The sequence below is a fragment of the Carassius auratus genome, chromosome 29, assembly GCF_003368295.1.
Source record: "Carassius auratus strain Wakin chromosome 29, ASM336829v1, whole genome shotgun sequence".
Lineage (NCBI taxonomy): Eukaryota > Metazoa > Chordata > Actinopteri > Cypriniformes > Cyprinidae > Carassius > Carassius auratus.
Window position 1 is genome coordinate 20892378 of NC_039271.1, and position 23206 is coordinate 20915583.

General features: G+C 39.2%; 1 protein-coding gene across 1 annotated transcript; it reads left to right on the plus strand.

The window, feature by feature from the left end:
• The first annotated feature begins 376 nt into the window (after positions 1-376).
• LOC113047756 (antigen WC1.1-like) lies at positions 377-23048 on the plus strand. The gene is made up of 15 exons (XM_026209033.1): positions 377-2307; positions 5448-5757; positions 6528-6836; positions 7924-8220; positions 8333-8638; positions 10252-10413; positions 10511-10594; positions 10991-11050; positions 11453-11515; positions 11693-11755; positions 16566-16625; positions 17941-18015; positions 21861-21923; positions 22503-22562; positions 22687-23048. Exons 2-15 carry the CDS (start codon positions 5700-5702, stop codon positions 22734-22736), a joined length of 1710 nt encoding a protein of 569 aa, XP_026064818.1. The 5' UTR covers positions 377-2307; positions 5448-5699; the 3' UTR covers positions 22737-23048.
• The last annotated feature ends 158 nt before the right edge of the window (positions 23049-23206 follow it).

A 23206-nucleotide genomic window follows, 5' to 3' on the forward strand; every position in this document is an offset into this window, starting at 1 on the left:
GGGTCCTAAGCGGACTCGATTTCTCGGGCGGACTCGATTTCTCATGACACCGGCAGAAGAGCGCGCACTTAGGGCCCATATAAGGAAATTCCGCTCCATCTAACGTCACACAGAGCCATACTCGAAAAAAACTTTCCGAAACTTGTGACAAACCGGAAGAGGTTTTTTTGGAACAAAAATACTCCTTCAAACTTACAACTTAATTTTTGAAACTTTGTCCATGTTTAGCATGGGGATCCAACTCTTTAACAGTGTAAAAAACTCAGTATGCATGAAATAGCATTTCACCCCCCCTTTAACAGAGCTACTGCAAGCGATTTTTAGTGCTGCAAATCCATTTATCCTTTGCTGAAATTTTCGCGTATTCATGGAGAGAGCAGGTCATGGATGCTTAGCAACGGCAGACGCCTCATGAGCGTAACTGCCCGAGCGCTTTGGAAAGAAGGAAAAAGCCGTGTGCCTAGCGTTTTCCATGCGTTTTTAAGCGCGATATGTGAAAGGCCCCTTACTCGTCATTGGGGAATCCTGGAATGTGACGTGAGGGGACAGCACAGCGACACACAAGCCATGACACAAAGTCATGGAAACTAAACAACCAAAAGCAATATATGTCTTCCTCAGATGTAATGTTAGTTCTGTACTTCAGCGTTGAGTAAAATCCCATTATAATATCCTTTATGGTAGAGAATGCTGCTTGCTAGGCTACGGGTAACAGCCTTTATACATTCTATGGTAAAGGCAAAGATGTTGAAATAAACATTCACATTCACACAATCAGCTTTTCCACATGCCCCGATAATCACAACTTCTCCTTAGCGCCTGCTCCATTTATGCAGATCAGTTTTTGTAACTGTATTACTTAATCCACTTTTTGCTTTGGTCTTCATCAAAAGCCGCTTGCACCACCTGCTGGTGAGCGACTGACAGGAGATGGAGATCATGCCTCTGTGCTCTACTGCTATTCCTGCAGCCCCCGGATGTGAAAGGGCGAATTATCTGCCGAATTTTAACCACTGAATTTGTGGAAGCGAATTTGGAAAGTGAAATAAAATGGACCGAAATTTGCCTGTCGAATATTATACATCGTATTTTTAAACCGATTGAATATTTTGGAAGTGAATTCTGGAACGTGAATATGAATTATTGATTTTTTAATTATGAAAAGGTGTGTGAAATATTTTAAATTAAAATATTCACAGCTTAAACGAACAACTGTGTTACATTTCAGGACCTAAAAATGCAAGCCCTGCAATATTGCAAAATATGCAAAAGAAGCCTAGGATTAAACTTTTTTTTTCAAGGAAATGATAAAACGGTTTCAAAAATGTAACCAACATTAATGCAAAGAATGCATATCTAACTAAACATATGCGTGTTACAATAGTTTTTTTGTTCCCTCATTTCAGACGTCTTTAATTGCACCTTATAAAATTAGTTTATTCAGCGTGAATCTTCTACATCGAATACACATTTACTCACCCTCTTTTAAGCAACCATGAAAAACTTTGTTCTCCGGAACCCATTTTCTTTTCCTTTTGGCGTTATATGTTATTAAAGTATTTTCCTCTATTTGGACCTTTACTTTTAGCATTTTGTTTTAAAAGTGCCATGTCTCACGTTAACTTAACATCTGCTTACACTAGTTTGTGGACACAACCCTTGATGTTTCTGCAGTTAAGATGCACAATAATGACGTACGGATGTCGCAAGGCATTACTAATCAGAATAAACGGCATTTTTGTGAGGGCAACATATTCGATTCCCCCATTCAACAAAACGCAGACTGGTACACCCAACATGGCCGAACATTCGGTCGCTCAATGGCTCAGAACCTGATTTGACTACTTACGTCTTGAATACTGTGTCAACATTCAACAGCTGCGGTTAACACTAAATATTCTTACTTTTCTGTGCCCTGAACAACGGCGTTTAATGACATACCCATCGACAATTGAAAGAGAAAAATATGAATATGCAAGTATGACTTTAAGCGCTTTCTCTCTATATCGCTAAGTACCTCTAATGCGCACACTGGACTTTTACACGCGTGGTGTTTGGAGCACGTTCTGGTGTGAGTCCAGAGCAGGTCCAGAGAAAGCGCTGTGTGTTATCATCAGTTCCACAGCAGACCGCATGAAGGCGATAGAAGGGAAGACTATGAAGATATTTTTGTTGCGAAAACAAATAACCTTCTGTGACAGTGCAATTTGGCAATTTCCCTTTCTTTTACTGTCTATGGAATTTCCACACGTGCTGGGAAGGCTGCAAACTTGAAGATTTTTTTCCTCCTCCACAAACACAGCACAGGTAAACAGGTAAAATTTTTATGTAGTTCCATGTTTTTTTATAGTCAGTTTGTCTGTTGGTTGACCATCAAAATAAACAAACTGATATTACAATAAAATTAGTTTAAAACTAATGTCACATTAATCTGGTATCTGAATTTACTAATTTTAATAAGTAAACTTTTTCTGCTTTATGTAAACTAACATAAGTAACATGGCAAGATATGAGACTTATAATACATTTGTGCTAGAAAAAGCATCCAAAAAAAAAAAAAATATATATATATATATATATATATATATATATTATATATATATATTATATATTAGTGGTGGGCCGTTATCGGCGTTAACGTGCTGCGTTAACGCGAGACTCTTATCGGGCTATTAAAAAAATATTGCCTAATCTATTCTCAAAGTTGGGTTGGGAGCTGGGTCTAAGCAAGCTACAGTATGATGACTTTCACCTTGATATTTTATATAACCGACTGGCTGAGGCCAGCCTAAAAAGATGCTCAGGACAGTTGACGGGCCACTGCTGCGCATTGTCACGAAAACTTATCTTTTTCACGTGTTTTTAAGCCTTAGCGCTTGTCGATTTAAACCTTAAAGAATCCAAAAACAAGATGCGAAAAAGCTGAACAGAGTAGCTGGTTACTCGCGGCGCGCGCTGTGTTCGGTGCGCACAAGAGAGAGAGCCGCATACAAAATATGACAAAATATCTAGCTTGGAAATTATGCTCGAAAAAACAGTCAGTTATTTCTTAAGTGAAAGTAAACAGTTGAGGAAAAAAATGGGATGTGTATTAAATTGGATGCATTCATCATCTCTTAAAGTGACCTCGCCTAATTTAGCGACTGGCTGCTGTAATGTTAATCCAAGAAAATGAATATGAAAATCACTCACTGCTCTTGACTGAATTACTTTTTTTTTAACTGTTAAAGCAAAAATTATTCAGACACCAGATATATTTTTTGATATATAGCAAAACTGTAATAATGTGAGAAATGTTGAAGGTGTCTAAATAAATGTAGGTTTGATTGTATTTTTCATTTTTACATTGAAGACTATCCAGTGCTATTTTACATTTAATTATTTGGTTTCTGTACCTTGAAAAAAAACTTAAACATTCTGTAAATAGCACAAATAAATAAAAATAAACTAACATACAAATTAAACAATTTCAAACAGGGCCCACAGGTACAACCTTAACCGGGGCCCCACTGACCCCCAGCTACGCCTGTTTCACACATACTCCGTCTGCAGTGCGTATGCAGTCCCTGTGTGTTACGTACTGTATGTGGTGCAGCACGGACTCGATGTGCTTTCAGGTGTTTGCAGTCCGCTACTCAGTACGTAAACGATCTCTGCACTGCTGCAGACGCAACGCTCCTGGAACGCAACTGGAATCCGTTAACATGGGTGCGTAAAAAAATATGCAACGCATACACACTGCAGACGTATGAGTATGTGTGAAACAGGCATAAACAGTTGTTTGCACCTTGTGCAATGTGGAATTAGTTTACAGCTTTTTCAATCACTTTGTGATGCATTTTGGAAACAGGAGATGAGCCCCTTTTCTAATGCACCACCTGGCTTGATAAACCCCTTCTCAAAGACTTACTGTTTGTCAATTTTATTTGGGTAACACACACATTCTGAATGCCTTTGGCAGACTTAGAATGAGCCATTTTAATCTAGATTAATCTAGATTAATTTCATGATCACAGTGAGATTAATCTAGATTAAAAAAAATAATCTATGCCCACCTCTAATATATATTATATATTATATATATTCTAATATATTATATATTATATAAACTACTGCCTCTTATTCAGCTAATGAACCAGCAGAGTCTGACAGGTACAGTAACAGATAGTACGTGTGAATTTTTGTGTGTGTGTGTGTGTGTGTGTGTGTGTGTATATATATATATATATATATATATATATATATATATATATATATATATATATACACACACACACACACACACACACACACACACACCCATATATATTTGTGTGTGTGTAAGAAAACATTCAACAAGTGAGCAAGTCTCATTGCAAGAATTCACATACTAATTTGCGGATGTACAAAATTTGGCCGGGACTTCACATTTTCTTCACGCAAAGGAATAAAATCAGATTCATTCTCGCCAAAGTCTCAGTCCTGCCCTAGTAATTGTTTGTTATTAAAATTTGATCAGGTCATAATTTGCCTCTTCACTAAATCCACTTTTTCCGCTGTTGTGCCCAATTTCGACCCCCTGCCGAATTATTACCCCCCCTTGTTTAAATCGCTACCTGATTGCCTAATCCTAATCCCACCCCTAATCCTAACCCCTCCCCCACACCTACTTCTAAACCTACCAATACTAGGGGGTAATAATTCGGCAGGGGGTCGAAATTGGGCACAACTTCTGACAAGCGGACAAGCGTTAATGTCGAGCCTTGGTTCGGTATTACAGTATTAAAAAGTGCAGCTGCAAACTTGGCTCTCGTATGATGAACTATGCATGACCATAGACATACTTTATTGTCTTTATTTTTATTTATTTATTTTTTAAACAAAATACCCTACTAATTTTGTATTAATATGCACTAACGGGAAAGTTGTGGCCTAATGGTTAGATCGTTTGACTCTTAACCCTAAGGTTGTGGGTTCGAGTCGCAATTCTGACTGAGGTGCCCTTGAGCAAGGCACCGAACCCCCAACTGCATAAATGGCTGCTCACTGCTCTCTCTCTCTCTCTCTCTCTCTCTCTCTCTCTCTCTCTCTCGCTCTCTCTCTCTTTGTGTGTTCACTGCTGTGTGTGTGCACTTTGGATGGGTTAAATGCAGAGCATGAATTCTGAGTACTGTATGTCACGTCTCTTTCACTGTGAACTTGACAAGTGTTGCTAAAATATATTTCTGAATAAACAAATCTAGTAGCTAAAACAAATCTTTAAAAAAGTTAATTTGATTTTATAACTAAAATTCCTAAACATGAACTCAAAGTTATAAGATTGAACCAATTTGTTATGAGCGTTAGTATTTCTATATCTGCAAATGTTGGGCTTTGATGCTGTTAATAAACTGGAATGTTTCCTGTCACTGAAATCAGTTTCCTGTATGTTTGACTGTCACCCCTCTATCTTGTGTGTTTCTCCCCAGTTAAGTGTCTCTGTCAGATGGAGGAGGAGTCCTGTTCATCAATGCTGACGTACTTTTAATAAATATGGTGAAAATCATAAATACGCCTTCTGATTAGTCACTGAAGCTTTTTGATGATTTCCTCTCTTCTGTTTAATAAGGTAAAAGTGTTTGTGATTGGCTTGTTGTTCGGTGGTTGTGAAGCCTTCTGTCTCTGTCTCTCTTGAAACTTTTAGTTTAGAGTTGATCAAACAAAGTGTATGATCAGTAAAGATGGAGAACTGTCTAACTCTCATTTTTTTGTCTTCTGTGATCAAACTCTCCACAGCTGGTACGTACACTCCGGATTCTTATGTGTAGTTTATGTTATAGTGATTTGTGTTTGAGATATTAATTGGTCATGATATAATTTATATATAACAACAAAATGTATAGTTCCCCTTTTATATGTGTAATATTTGCATTATTTGCATTAATATAAAGTTATTTTTTCCCCCTCTCATGGTCATTTTCTCTGTTGTTGTTTGTCCTCTCTCAATCACATTTTATATACATTGTTGTGGCAAAAACAATTACTACAAATAGCATCTCAGTGTAGACAATGAATCAAATTTTATTTAAGAAGTTGATTTTCCTTAAAGAGGTGCGTTCACTGATTCAGCAGCTACCCTGAAACACAACAGACCTGAATCACACTGAAAACAGACAGCCTTATTATACTGTTATCAACCCCACTTCTTACAAGGCTCCTTCTCTTTAAATGTCCACTTAACCCTGTAAACCAAACCTAGCTGTTTTCAGAAAACACAATGGTCCTCCTAACACACTGGGCTTTTATTATCTTCACACTCTTGAGGTCAAAGGTCTTTATTTATGGATAACCCCTCTGTCTTTCCTGAGTAAATTACCTGCACTAAAGACCTCAAAGGCTTTTTTTTTTATTGTGTGATGTCTTCGTTGCATTCCAGGTGACATGCATACATATTGAGAGAGAAACACAAGTTAAATCAAAAGGAAAAATATATAAAACCCACACAATGTCTAAGAAAGAGTAAAATATAAATTTTTCTACAACAACATCATTCTGTGTCTATTCTGCAGGAAATGTGAGGTTGGTGGATGGTGGTAATTCCTGTGCTGGTCGGGTGGAGGTTTATTATAATGGAGAATGGGGAACCGTGTGTGATGATTATTGGGCTTTGACAAACACTGCAGTGGTGTGTAGAGAGCTGGGCTGTGACGAAACTTCAAACATAATGCGTGCTGCTCACTTTGGACCAGGATCAGGAAAAATCTGGATGGATGATGTGAGATGTAATGGATCTGAGTCCTCAATATTTGATTGTTCAAAAAAAAAAATGGGTGGCCATAACTGTGGACATTATGAAGATGTGGGAATTATCTGCTCAGGTAGACTGATTTTATCACTACCTTTCATTAAGAAATAAATACATTATTGACCTTAATAAAAGCATGTACTAAGTAGATTATCTAAATCAGAATTTAAACCATTAGGAGAGTCAAAGGAGTGATGCAATACAGTGTGAGTTTAACCATTTAGAATACAAATCACTCAATATTATATCAATCATATAGGACCACTAAAAGATTTGAGGTGAAAGCAGAAGTTGTACGCCTCTGTGTGAAATATAAACAATCTATACTGCATGAAAAAAAGATGGTTTATGATTTGAATTGTGGTCATGTTCATGTTTAATGACCTAAACTCTCGTGTAATTTCATATATAATATTTACTCTAAATGTTACACTTTCACCTACAGTATAAGTTAGGAACTTACCTTAACATTTTAATAAACAAAATAAATTAACATACAAAGTTCAAACTGATGTTCTGTTAGTGTTACTTTTAAATAAAATACTAAATTTGATATTTCATCAGGAATGGATTTTAATAGGCTTGGACTTGGTCTTTCTCCCTCATGCACGGGACTGGTGATTACATCAGAATAGAAATATGAAATCATTCTGCTTAGCTAAAAATACAGAATTATGTTAGACAGAGATTGTTATACTCTGTCCCGACTTTATTTTATAAAATTATGCATTTTACTTTACATTTATTAATAAAAATTACCAATAATATTAATAAATAAGAAACATGAAAGCTCAAATGTGTGACCTTTTGGGTTTATTGAATGTGCCATTACTATTTTTTGATGCTAAATTAAATATCTAAACTTTTATTTTCATATTGTGACAAAATATATTGTTACACCCCTAGTTAACCCAGTGTACCAAATGTAGCAGGACCGGCACGGACCCCACATGTTAATCTAGGGCTAGTACTACTCTCTAATTAGTTTAAGATAAGTTGTAGATTTCAAAACAACTTTAATTTGTGGCAAAATTGTGGCAAACACTTGTTAAAGCACAACATTACAACATTTCTCTCCTAGTACAGTAGGCTATATAAGCTTTTTTTATTTTTTATGTTATTTCATGATTTTTAGCAGTTTGTTATGTCTAACATTTCAGGCATCAGGCTTGTTGGAGGTTCTCGCTGCTCTGGGAGATTAGAGATACTTCTTGATCAGACGTGGATGTCAGTGTGTGGCTCTGCCTTTGACCAGCAGGATGCAGAGGTTGTGTGTAGAGAGCTGGACTGTGGGGCTCCTGTACAGGTGCTGGGAGCAGCTGCTTTTGACAAAGGAGACACTCAGATGTGGACACAAGAGATTCAGTGCAGAGGAAATGAGTATCAGTTTGCTCTTTGTCCAGCATCACCTTCACAATTTTGTTCCCATGAGAACAATGTGACCGTTGTATGTGCTGGTAGGTAAATGACATATGAACTATGAGTATTGACAAAGTTCTTGAGTAATATTGTAAAAAAAAAAAAATCTAAACGACTTATGTTATCATTCTTGTGTCCTTTCACTTTCAGAAACAGTGAGATTAGTGGGTGCTAACAGTCGCTGTGCTGGTCGAGTGGAGGTTCTTCATGCTGGTCAGTGGGGAACAGTACATCATGTTGGCTGGGATTTGCCTGATGCTGCAGTGGTGTGTAAAGAACTTGACTGTGGAGAGGCTTTAACTGCACCAAAGGGTGCTCACTTTGGTGAAGGATCAGGAAAAGTCTGGATTTCTGATTTACAGTGTACAGGATCAGAGTTTACATTGACAAACTGTAGATTCAATGGATGGGGAGTAAAAGCTAATCATACTGAAGATGCTGGAGTCATCTGCTCTGGTAAGATCATCTAGACTTATTTCATATATATATATTATATTATATATATATTTAAAGTCACGGTTCGGTTCATTTTCGGTACAGTAAGGGAAATAAATGCAAATATTAAACTGCAGGTTGTTTATTACTATAAACTTTTTTTAACAATTTGTTTAAACTTTTTTTTTTTATATACTTTTTAATAATATATATATATATATATATATATATATATATATATATATATATATATATATATATATATATTTATATAAAATAAAAAAAGAATAAGTAATAAAATACTGCTGCAAAGTTCTCCACTAAATAAAATACAATCAGTCTTAAACCAATATCATATAATAAAATATAATGAAAAATATAAATAAATAACTATGATTACAGTGCAGCATTACCAATCACCGCTTGTAGGCCTGCTCATTTAAAAAAAAAAAAAATGTTTATTGCGTTGGGCCGATCGGAATTAGGGCCGATTCATAGTCAACGCATCTGTACGCATACGCGTCCCCGAGACTACGCATCGTTACGCTTCGGCCGCCATTATTAGTCGGTGCGTAGCCAAATGTGTCGTCCTAGTTTTTGATACGCGCCGATTCACGCAATACTATGTGTTGTCGGTGGGGGCGACATTGCAAGTATTGTACATCAAGTATATTGTGTTTACAGAAGAAGAAGGTTTGAATACATTGGCGGCCGAAGAGGAAAAATTATGCGAACTTATACGTATTCATCCACATTTGTACGATAGTTCATTAGCAACAGAATACACTCCTCCTAGTTGCCATTGTGATCTGAATATCACGCGACTCTACTAATATCACCCGACTCTACTACCCCCTGTTGCGAAAGCGGTGTATTGCATACACGCATCACCCGTGACGCTTGCGTTCACTGTTTAGACTATGAAAGGGAGCGCGTCGCTCTGACTATGAAACGGCCCTTAAGAGCAAAGGTCTGTTTAAATACCGACGGGAGCTGCGTTTAAATTACAATCGTTTTTTTCCTAGTTGTAGTGATGTTCACACTTGCGTGATGCCTTTTGAAAACCTTAGGCCTGTGACACACTGGCATATTGCACCTGTCAAACATAGTCTATTTTGCCGTCAATACTGTTGACGGTGTCCTTTATCAGTAGGCTTTATATTTATGCTCAACATGAAGTATAGATATTATTGTCGTGCAGACAAGAGCCTGGTCTGTCGGTGGTCTCCCTCTATGTCACCTACAGTAGCAGCAGCGCGCCAGGCACGATTCTGGTGTGTAAAGACACAGAAAACGTGAAGCAACTGACACGCAGCAGAAACGCACGCTCACTTCACGCAGCCAGTGTGTCACCGGCCTTAGAATTAGCTACAGGGCGGGATTTGCGCTGAACGCGGAGACTTCCGCCACTTAATATGTTCGTTTGGAAACACGAAAATGTACCTGTGTTCCGCATACAAAATATTGCATTCGGAACACACGTGCACCGTACTGAAAGCCCTGTACCCTGTACCCCTTATATATATATATATATATATATATATATATATATATATATATATATATATATATATATATATATATATATATATATATACACACACATATATAAATATATATATATATTTTTTCAGATTTGTCAGTGTCCATTACTCCTGCCTCAACAACATCAGCTTCTCCTCCAGCAGCGTCTCTCTCGGTCCCCCCAGTGCTTGTGATTGTTCTGGGAGTTGTGCTCTTACTGCTCTTAGTGCCACTGCTTATACTGATTCAGCAGAACAGAGTGATGAGGAGAGGTAGGAGAGATCCAGAGACTGTCATATTGTGTCTTATTCAGTGTGTGATCAGTCATGTGTTGTGAACTGATGCAGGTTTGTCTGTCTACACTCACAGCTCTCTCTAAGAGGAGACACAGGACGATGTCTGAGACCGTTTATGAGGAGATTCAGCACAGACACAATCACTTCACTCAGAGGGGTGAGACATGAGCCATCAATCTCATGTAATATCATTAATAAGAGTCTGTCAGACAGTTGATGTTCATCTATTATTAGTCCTGTTAAACCTCCTGCTTCAAACCACAGAATTCCTGACAGAAAACCACAGAGCTGCAGGTGCATGTTTGTGTGTGTGTGAGTGTTTGTCAGTCAGCTTCTTGAAGGCAGTGAGGAATGGGTTCATGTGAGGGTGTGTGTGTGTGTGTTTGCTAATTGGCTCAACACAAATATTCTGTCTCTAATGGTTTTAAAATGCAAGTAATTTTAATTTTTGTTGTGTTTTCACTAACACCATGATTTACGATCCAGATGAATGAGGGTTTAGTCTATTTGTAATGATGAACATGTTTCTGACTGTTCTTCTCTTCTTTAATAGGGAGGCTCATCTCTGAAGAACTGCATTCTGGGTATGAAGAGGCTGATGAGCTTTTCCAAGGTAAGAGACCTAAAATATATTCAAATTAATAACTAAAAACTCAATGAAAAAATACATGAAATGTATAACACACTCAAAATCACACAAATATAATTCTATCAGTAAAATAAATATTTCACCAATGATTCAACTGTTCAAAATACTAAAAAGTTCATCTTTTTAGAAATAGTGTTCAACACTGCATATTATGATGTCAACAATGGCAGATTTCAGGACATGCAAGTGAATATATTACATGTTGTTTCTAAAACAAAAAGACAGACACGAGAGTTATGATGATATCACGACAAGGGAACAACCTTTTTTTTTTTTTACCCGTTTAGGATACTACCTTTAAAATTATGCTCAGTGCTGATATAATGATGTAACATTTATTCTGTTTATTTCTTCATTTATGTGTAGTGGGCACACTAGATCAATATGATGATGTCATCATTATTGGACAGAACTTTCAAGGTGTAATGAGTGAGTCACACAGAACTAATTTAATATTTAATATAATTCGTATGTATTTTGTTTATCATATACTGAACATGCATTTCTACCATTAATGAATCAACATGGTTAATGATGAGAAAGGGATCAATGACACAAGCTGTGTTACACATTACAATGTAAGGTTTTATTTCACATGTGTATCAGAGGGATATCAGGAGGAGTATGATGATGTGAAGAACAGCACTGGAGATGACAGAAACCGGTTAGGTATGTTTTTGTCATCTTTTTACATAATGTTCTTTTAATCATCAGATCATTTAAACCCTATTTAAAATAATAACTTATACGAGTGTCACGCTGTCTGTCTCTGTTTTCCTGGGTGTCCACTAGTGAGCTCACTTCTCCTTAGGCACTTCACCATAGGCACTATAATTCCTCTAGTCTGGTCCTGTCTTCACAGTAATTGCACTCTAGTTAATCGCACCAGGTGCAGGCAATCTATTGTCATTAGTCTCCTTATAAATACTTGTCTTTCCCTGTTGTTTGTATGGAGTCCTTACCCTTCGTGTTACCAATGTTCTCGTCTCCCGAGACTTACCCTTGCCTTCTCGTCCTCCGAGTTCCCGTTCCGTTCCTTCCGGTTCCCTTTTTTGTTTTGTATGTCTCCCTGGACTGTTTATTTTGATTACCCTTTTTGTTTAAAGAAGGACTCCATCAAAGAGATCTAGCGGTATGTCTGCTCCAATTTCCTCCCCAGCCATCAAGCGGGAGAGAAATGGCTTTGAGGGTATTCGCCAGGTTGTGTTCCGTGGAACCAGGGGAGATCGGTCCGGAGTAAGTAGTCGAGAGGAGGTCCGGCAGCGATCTCCACTGTGGTCTCCCATTGACCCGGGGTGCGGATGGGAGCCACCGTTTCACCATTTTGGACAGAGAGGGGAGAGGAGACGCAAATCGGCTGAGCCAGCGCCACGAGGCAAGATGGAAGCCAGCCCCACACCACAGCACAAGATGGCTGCCAGCTCAGCGCCACGAGGCAAGATGGCCGTCAGTCAAGCGCCACAGTACAAGATGGATGCCAGCACAGCGCCAAAGCACAAAGTTGCCACCAGTCCAGTGCCACTGTGCAAGATGGCCGCCAGCTCAGCGCCAACGCCCAAGATGGCTGCCAGTCCAGTGCCACCGCACAAGTTGGCTGCCAACCCAGCGCCAAGAGGCAAGATGGACGCCAGCATAGCGCCACAGCAAAAAGTGGCCACCAGTCCAGTGCCACAGTGCAAGATGGCTGCCAGCTCAGCGCCAACGTTTTTGGATTATTTCTCCAGGCTGTCACAAATCCTAGAGATTCCCAAAACTGTTCACGTCACGTCGGCTGAGCCAGCACCTCAGTATACGATGGCCACCAACCCAGCGCCGCTGCGCAGCATGGCCGTCAGCCCGGAGCCACTGCAGAGGATGGCAGTTACAGTGGGTTTTCCTGAGTTGCGTTAGGTTCCCGTTGACCCTCTGGAGTTGAGTCAGATTCCTATTGACCTTCCAGAGTCGAGTCAGGTGCCCGTTGACCCTCTGGAGTTGAGTCAGGTTCCGGTTGACCCTCCAGAGTCGAGTCAGGTGATCATGGACCCTCCAGAGTCAGGGTTAGTCACCGTCGACCTTCCAGAGTCAGGGTTAGTCACCGTCGACCTTCCAGAGTCAGGGTTAGTCACCGTCGACCTTCCAGAGTCAGGGTTAGTTACCGTTGACCTTCCAGAGTCAGGGCTAGTTCCTGTCGATCTTCCAGAGTCGAGCCAAATTCCAGTTCACTGTCCAGAGTCGAGTCAGGCTCCCGTTGACCATCCAGAGTCGAGTCACATTCCAGTTGATTCCCCAGAATCAAGTCAGGTTCCTGTTGACCTTCCAGAGTCGAGACAGGTGCCCATTGACTTTCCAGAGTTGAGTCAGGTTCCGGTTGACCCTCCAGAGTCGAGTCAGGTGCTCGTGGACCCTCCAGAGTCAGGGTTAGTCACCGTCGATCTTCCAGAGTCAGGGTTAGTCACCATCGACCTTCCAGAGTCAGGGTTAGTCACCGTCGACCTTCCAGAGTCAGGGTTAGTTACCGTTGACCTTCCAGAGTCAGGGCTAGTTCCTGTCGATCTTCCAGAGTCGAGCCAAATTCCAGTTGACTGTCCAGACTCGAGTCAGGCTCCTGTTGACCATCCAGAGTCGAGTCACGTTCCAGCTGATTCCCCAGAATCAAGTCAGATTCTGGTTGACCTTCGAGAGTCGAGTCAGGTGCACATTGACTTTCCAGAGTTGAGTCAGGTTCCGGTTGAACCTCCAGAGTCTAGTCAAGTGCTCGTGGACCCTCCAGAGTCAGGGTTAGTCACCGTTGACCTACCGAAGTCAGGGTTAGTCACCGTTGACCTTCCGAAGTCAGTGTTAGTCACCGTTGACCTTCCGGAGTCAGGGTTAGTCACCATTGACCTTCCAGAGTCAGGGTTAGTCATCTTTGACCTTCCAGAGTCAGGATTAGCTACCATGGACTTTCCAGAGACAGGGCTAGTTACCGTTGACCTTTCAGAGTCAAGTCAAGTCACTGGTGATCTTCAAGGACAGAGTCAAGTCACCAGGGATCTTCAAGGACTGAGTCAAGTCACCAGGGATCTTCATGAACAAATGAAAAAACATTACTTTTCCTCCCGCTGGTCTGGCCACACGGATGTGGTGGTCTTCTGCTCCGCCCTGGGGGGCTTCCGCCCTGACCACACGGTTGTGGTGGTCTTCTGCTCCGCCCTGGGGGACTCCGGCATCGACCACAAGGACGTGGTGGTCTTCTGCTCCGCCCTGGGGGACTCCAGCCTCGACCAAAAGGATGTGGTGGTCCTCTGCTCTGCCCTGGGAGGCTTCCACCCTGACCACACGGTTGTGGTGGTCTTCTGCTCCGCCCTGGGGGGCTTCTGCCTTGACCACATCGTTGTGGTGGTCTTCTGCTCCGCCCTGGTGGGCATCACGTGATGTCCTTCATGGACTTATGTTTTTGTTTTCTTTAGTTTTTCTGTCTGTTTCCTTCTTTGGACCTGGCCCTCCGTCCCTCCACCTGATCCTCTGCCGGTCCACCACCCTCCTGGACTCCTTGTTTTGTGTTACACTTCTCTTGTCTCTGTCTAACCAGGTAAAATGGGGAGACAGAGACAAGACAACCAGGTAAAATGGGGGTCTTGTCTCTGTCTCCCCATTTTACCTGGTTCTCCTGTCTCTGTTTCCCCATTCTACCTGGTTCTCTTGTCTCTGTGTACCATGTTTCCTGGCCCTCTGTCCCTCCCCCTAGTCCTCTGCCGCTCCACCTCCCTCCTAGTTTCTTTATCTGTTGGTTTTCCCTTGGTTTCAGGTGGAGCATTTGGCAGCTGCTCCGTGGAGGAGGGGGTAATGTCACGCTGTCAGTCTCTGTTTTCCTGGGTGTCCACTAGTGAGCTAGTGCCTCCTTGTCCTTCGAGTTCCCGTTCCGTTCCTTCCGGTTCCTTCTTTTGTTTTGTTTGTCTCCTTAGACTGTTTATTTTGGATTACCCTTTTTGTTAATAAAATTTTCCTGCAATTGGATCTCTCCCTTTCCTTGTGTTTCTCTGGTGCACAAACGTCACAACGAGTGCACAGACTTTGCTTATAAATATATCTGCCTTGTATGGTGATTATAATCCACATCAGATCAAGTTATTGCAAACACTCGCTGCTGACTAAGAGTGAGTTTTGAGCTCAAGTTAATTTAAAAAGTCTTTAATACTGTTGTTAAAGCGGTTATCTTTCTGAAATGATCTGCAGCATTGAGCTCTCCAGACATGGAGAAACTCCCCCTTTGTTCATAACCACTCCTTTAGCCCCAGCTGGCCTGCTTTGGCCCAAGGTTTTCGCGTACTGCGCAGACTCAAACTGAGCTTGATGACGTAGATGTCATGTGAGCAACCTGTCTGACAATTGTAAGTCTTCTAATCGCTGTGCCAAGAGAAATCTGAATCACCCACCGAATCTTGAAGACGTTGTTGAATAATTTTCTCCAGTTCTCCAGTTCTCCAGTTTCACCACTCTCTATGGGCTTCTCCCTTGACTTTATGCCTCCACGTCCCCCTGATTGCCTCATAGACAGTAAAAGATTGCCTGCGAGCTTCTCCTCCTGTCCATACAGTAATTTCTCTACTGCGTGACAGAGAGTCGCAGGTTATGACGCAATCGTTAGCCTATTTTTACAAAAACTGCTTCTATGGAGCCACAATGTAAGATACAAGGTAATGGAGCCTTTTATACATTTTTGTGTTTCTTTAGAAGTAATTAATGGACAAATGGAGTCTTTAAACGCCTCAGATGTAAAGTTATTCACTTTCAAAGTGACGCCAAAATGAATAGGAGTCAATGGAATGCTAACAGCAGGTGGGGGTCCGCTAGCCAATGGCGGCGCCCAGGGATGCTTCAATAAAATATGAAACCCGGGCCGTTTGCCCCGATGAAGCCCCGATGAGACACGATCAAGCCCCGGAAGTGACCGTGGAAACACGACTGGCCTGGCATGCCCGCTTTAAGCCCAACAGTGAAAACATGGCTAGTGCCTCATGTTTTTATCAGAGGTGTAAAAACAAAAAGTACTAAAAAAATGTTACTCCAGTGAAAGAACAAGTATCTGGTCAAAATCATATTTGGGTAAAAGTAAAAAGGTACAACTTTAAATTGTACTCAAGGAAGTAAACCCAGTGGAACACCAAGAAAATTATTTAAAAAAATTAATTAAATAAATACAGGGAAAGGGATTAAAAGGAAACTCCATCTCCACCCTCATGCCATCCTATATGACTTTCATTTATCAGATGAACACAAACTAAAAGTTGTAGAAAAACAACAAGTGTATGGGATATCCAAAAATGACACTTCAAAAACTATACACAAAGAGAATATGAAAGTTAAAGTTAAATGATACAAAAACTATATTTTAATCTTGACAATCATGTTCCCTTTGTGTGGTTTCTGAAGTGGTCCTGTCCTGTCCCCAGAGAAAATGAGGGTTAAGTCTCTTTGTAATGATGAACATGTTCCTGACTGTTCTGCTCTTCTTTTACAGGAAGTCTCATCTCTGAGGCACTGCATTCTGGGTATGAAGATGCTGATGAGCTTATCTCAGGTTAGAGCTGAGATACACTGAACAAAATTATAAACACAACACTTTTGTTTTTGTCCTCATTTTTTATGAGCTGAACTCAAAGATCTAAGACTTTTTCTATGTACACATAAGGCCTATTTCTCTCAAATATTGTTCACAAATCTGTCTAAATCTGTGTGAACACTTCTCCTTTGCCTAGATAATCCATCCACCTCTCATGTGTAGCATATCAAGATGCTGATTAGACAGCATGATTATTGCACAGGTGTGCTTTAGGCTGATCGCAATAAAAGGTCACTCTAAAATGTGCAGTTTTACTGTATTGGGGGGCCCGAGGGGGGTCCCAAAACCAGACAGTATCTGGTGTGACCACCACTTGTCTCATGCAGTGCAACACATCTCCTTTGCATAGAGTTGATCAGGTTGTTTATTGTGGCCAGTGGATTGTGCTTCCCTGAGATGGTTTCTGACAGGTGCAGAAATTATTTGGTTATACAAACCGATTGTTGCTGTCTGGGTGGCTGGTCTCAGATGATCTTGGAGGTGAAGATGTTGGATCTGGAGGTCCTGGGCTGGTGTGGTTACACTTGGTCTGCCGATGTGAGGCTGGTTGGATGTGCTGCCAAATTATCTGAAATGCCTTTGGAAATGGCTTATGGTAGAGAAATGAACACTCAATTCACATGCAACGGCTCGGGTGGATATTCCTGCAGTCAGCATGCCAATTGCACTTTCCCTCAAAACTTGCGACCTCTGTGGCATTGTGCTGTGTGATAAAACTGCACATTTTAGAGTGGCCTTTTATTGTGGCCAGCTTAATGTACACCCTGTGCAATAATCATGCTGTCTAATCAGCATCTTGATATGCCACACCTGTGAGGTGGATTGATTATCTCTGCAAAGGAGAAGTGCTCACTAACACAGATTTAGACAGATTTGTGAACAATATTTGAGAGAAATAGGCCTTTTGTATACATAGAAAAAGTCTTATATCTTTGAGTTCAGCTCATGAAAAATGGGTGCAAAAAACTAAAGTGTTGCGTTTATAATTTTGTTCAGTGTATATTCAAATTAATACCTACAAATAAATAATTTCATCTTCAAACTCAATGACAAAATATAAAGTAATTCACACTTAAAATCACACAAATATAATTCTACCAGTAAATGAAAGGTCACCAATGACTCAACTGTTCATAATACTAAAATGTTTCAACTTATCAACATTGCATATTATGATGATGTCAACAATGGCAGGTCCTGCAGGAGAATATGTTACATTTTGTTTTTAAAACATATTCCAATATGGCCAAATATCCCACATGTTTTGATGCAGAAGAGATTAAGCAAATCACACCGGGATACTATGATGATGTCATCACTGATGGACTGAAACCAGATCGTGAGACAGGTATCTCTCGGTTATTCTGTAATTAGATTGAATATTTAAAATACATAAAGCAGGGATGTCCAGTCCTGCTCCTGGAGAGCCAAGAGTTTAGCTTCATCCAGCTCCAACACATTTGTCTGGAAATTTCTAGCGAGTGATTACTTTGGTTCAGGACAGGTTCGAGCAAACAGTGGGATAGTGGCCCATAAGGAACCGTTTTGGACATCTCTGATATAACATCTTGGTAACGCTTTATAAAAACTTTCATTAATAGATCATTAACAAACATTATGTAATGTTTAACAGATCATTCATTAATATGTATTCACATATCTAGAAACATGAAATAATGCGCTTGTTAATGTTGACTAATAAATGTATTTAACATTACCTAATAATTAACATTTCATATAAATGAAAATTCTTACAAATGTTATTAAACTAGTGCTGTCAATCGATTAAAAAAAATTAACTAATTAATCGCACAATTTTTTAAAATTAATCGCGATTAATCGCGATTAATCGCAATTAAAAGACTGAAACTTTTTGGATATGTAAATGTAAAATGTAAATAATTAATGTAAACTCAAGACAAAGAAACTATTTAAATTCAAAATATGATTGTTTATTTGAATTTTTGTTTAACTTGTAACACAGATTTTCTCATTTAAACAACATACCTGCAATAAACCATCAATATCCTCCAAATTAACTGTTGGCTTGAAAGCCATATTTATTACAGAAATAAAAACACAGGCATGTAAGTACCATTTGAATTTCAAAACAATCAATGCCAATAAAAAACAAAAATGATTTCCATGTTGAATTCTAAGTGGACTGCAAAAAAATAACAAAGTATAGTCATTGCCAGTGCTTTAAGTGGGCCGTTATGCACCAGTACTCAGTACCGCCACTTCTAAATATAGCTCTTGAGCGTACCGCCACCTCTCCGTGCGCCCAGAACGTGCTTGTAGCGTACCGGTACGCTCATTTGGACATCTGTTTTAATAGAGGTTTTAATCTTTTACCTGCACTGCCGATTTTCAAAGCACCCTTCACAATGCAAGCTTCCTAATTCATCCCACCCAGAGCAGAAACTACATTACCCATTCACCCTTAAGTTATACAAGTGAATAGCGCATGTGTCGCTTTTCCCACTGTTAAGTGTCAACAACTCAACGTGGCCGGAGAAGGTGTGTAAAACTCGTTGTGAGTTATACTAAAGCAAAATCTTGAGTATTTCTTGTCTGATAAACATTAAAATCTGTCTGCGGAGGTTGAGTCGTCCTGCAGCCCCCGCTGGCTGTTCATTGGCTGCAGCATCTTTTTTCTAAGTTCTAAAAAAATACCATAGACGGCAAGGCACAAATTTAGATATTCATTTATCTAATTAATCTATAGCCTATGCACAAAGACAATATGATCTTTTTGTCCCCTTTTTGTTTTAAAGCTTGATAAAGAGAGAGAGCGCAAGTTGCTGCAGCTGCGAGGACAGTGATGCACGCGCAGAGGAGTGATTGACAGTTCGCGGCACTGTGTACAAAAATACTCTGCTATACAATTATTTCGTTATTTTCGTTTAAGCTTATTAACGTTAGCGTTACAGAAAGGTCTGATTTACGCAGTTACAGTCATTGTTTTTTTTTTTTATTTAAACAATGACATTTGAGTTCATGATTTTAATGTTGCTGTTTCTTGTGGCAGACTGAAGAGTTATCCGGCAGAGTTTTATACTGAAACTTTCCGTCTAAAAGTCCTTCCTTGGTCTTATCCATATTTGTTTGCACGTCGAACACACATAGGCCACAACTGGAAATAAAAAAACTGCAACCGCGTTAATTGCGTTATTTTTTTTTAACGCGTTAAATATTTCAAATTAATCGAATGCGTTAACGCGCTAATTTTGACAGCACTATATTAAACTTCTAATTCATATGATCCCTACACATCTTGAAAACCTACAAATGATGTTAACAGATGTTGAAGGCGTCATATGATGCGATTTAAAATTTTCCTTTATCTTTGGGGTGTTACAAGCTCTTGGTGCATAAAGATCTGTAAAGTTGCAAAGACTAAAATCTCAAATCCAAAGAGATATTTTTTATAAAAGTTCAGACTCGTCCACGCCCCCCTTAAAACGGCTAGTTCTAACACGCCCCGACATGTCTATATCATGATGGGAAGATTTGCATAATACCGCCCAAATGTTCATGCAAAGAAAGGAGGAGTAACTTGTATTCTCCCTGTAGTGTTGTTGTTGTGGCCGCAGCCATGTGGTGGAAATGCTGTGTGTTTCATTGTGAAAGCAAAACTTCTTTGTTTGGCCTTCCAAAAGAGGACGAAATCCACTTCATCATGTCTAGAGCTGATCCATGCTATTCGCTGAGGAAATACTTTAACTTTGCGCTGTGGATTGCATGATCGGCGCGCTGAGTACTTGGCATCACAGTTTGGTGAGGGTGCTCAACATTTCCGTCACACGCTTGAGGCATTAGGCCAATCATAAAGCAGTGGATAGCTGGCCAATCAGAGCACACCTCGATTTTCAGAACAATGAGCTTTGTAAAAATCGACGCGTTTCAGAAAGGTAGGGCATAGAGGAGCAACAATAATGTACATTATGTTGAAAATAATGTGTTTCTTTTTTTTTTTACCTTAAACCGCATTAGCACATTACACCAAATACACAACATAATGTTCTTTTTATCAATGTCATATGACCCATTTTATGATTAAAAGCATTTATTAATGCACAACACTTGCTGCTATTGAGGTGTGATACAGGTAAGGTTAGGCTCAAGTGTGTGGGTTGAGTAAGTGGTCAACAGTGTACAAGGGTCAATTTGATTACCATAAGGGAAAAAGATTCAATCTGTTTATATTGCATTGTTTTGATAAATAATAAATAATTTTCTTGAAAATTAGTTTTTTACCCCTCCTATTAATGTATGATTCAAGAAATATTCTGTTTAATGATTCACAATAGTATAGTAATATCATTGTTGAGACAATAAAACCATGTGTTGCACCGAAATTACAATGTGTGTAATGTCTCTACCAAGCATTTAACTAAACTTATCTAACCACCCTTTACACAAACGTTGTTACAGTAGCTAAAATCTAGTGCCAAAATAAAAATAATCAAGTAAATGTTTATAAACATTTACAAATGATGAATAGTCTCAACTTTACATTGGATACTGCAAAAACATGAACAAATGATTAATAAATGCTTTGTAAAGATGCAAAAGCATCTCTGACGTTCACTGCTTCCATAACTACTTCCCTGACATTGACCGCTTCCATAACTACTTTGCTGACGTTGCTGACTTCCATGACCACGTCCCTGATCGCTTCAATTTCCATAACTACTTCCCTGAGCCTGACCACTTCCATAACTAGTTCCACTTCCAGAACCAGTTCCAGAACTTCTTCCACATCCAGAACCAAATCCAGAATTTTCTGGGCACCTGATGGATGGGAACAGGATTACATTTCATCCCAATACCACATATGAGGATGTCAGAAACAGTATCCGAATTCTGCAAAAGGGGAAGTAACTCTTTCAATATTAAGTACTGCTTCGAACCAGTATCCCGTACAATCAGGACAGGTTGAGGTTCAGTACGCAACAACTAAACATGAAAAAAGGATCCTCCACTTAATTCCGGGCATTTGGGACAATTTTTGCAATCAAAATGACTGCTCACTAAGGTACAAATGATTAGTAAATGTTTAGAATAATTTACAATTGATGGTGATTGAATGATTTATTAATGAAAGTTATTATAAAGTGTTACCAAAATCTTTTTCTCTCTCTCTTGATATGTTTTGTATGGGTGTAATGTTTCATGTTTAATTTGTAGAGGACAGACATGAAAGCTATGATGATGTCATGACGAGTGAACAGAACTCTGATATTAAAAAAGGTGGTTTACCTTTTTTTTTTGTATGTTTAACATAATCCCTTTTAAATGATGCTCAGAACTGATAAGATGGTGTGACATTTATTCCGTTTATGTCTTCATGTATCTGTAGTGGATACACTTGATCAGTGGTAAGCAACGTCGGTCCTGGAGTGCCGCTGTCCTGTAGAGTTTAGCTCCAACTCTAATCAAACACACTTGAATAAGCTAATTAAGGTCTTCAGAATTACTAGGGCTACAGGCAGGTGAAGTTTTTTTTCAGGGTTGGAGCTAAACTCTGAAGGGCATCGGCACTCCAGGACCGAAGTTGCCTACCCCTGCACTAGATCATTATGATGATTTCATTATTATTGGACAGAACTTTCAAGGTGTAACAAGCGAGTCACACAGAACTGCAATTTAATATCACTCTTATATATATGTTTATATGATATATTGAACATGCATTTATACTATTAATGAATCAACATGGCTTTATCAGGTTTAATCTAATAATCTCAGACAGTCATGAGGAGAATGAGATGAATGACACAAGCTGTGTTACACATTACAATGTGAGGTTTTTTTTCACATGTGTATCAGAGGGTGATCCGGAGTATGATGATGTGAAGAACAGCAATGAAGATGAGAGAAACCGGTTAGGTATGGTTTTGGCATCTTTTTACATAATCTACTTTTAATCATGTCTCTCATTTAAACCCTAATTAAACTAAATTGTGATGCCTTTATAAAAAATTTACATGAATTTGCTTGTTTTTAAAAACAGACTATGATGATGTGGGGGAGGAGTCACACAAAGGAGGAGGGGCTATATGACTCAATGGCTGCGCCCTCTCCCATTGTCATTAAATCATGTTACAGTTACTGTAGCTGCTTGGGGTTTCTCATATTGCTACTAATGCATCAATGCCTTATGTGTTTATGTCATTTTAAATATTTTAGTATGAAAAGTTAAATATTTGTATTTTAGCATTTGGTCTATTATTACTATTTTGGTATCAATGCTTTTCACCCTAATAAACAAATTATATCATTCAAACATCATGTCACAAAAATACTTTTAAAAGAGTGGTTAAAGAATAGAAGAAATTTATGCTATGAATGTTTAAGAAAGTATTTTTATACACTACTGTACTTCTAGGATTCTGACAGCATTATTTACATAAATATAATGATAAAAATAGATTTACAACCTAATAGATATTATAAAACTTCATGTTTTTCCATAAGCTTACTGTAATAGCATTAGTCCTGTACGGTCATCTTGAATTAACTTAAGAGTATAA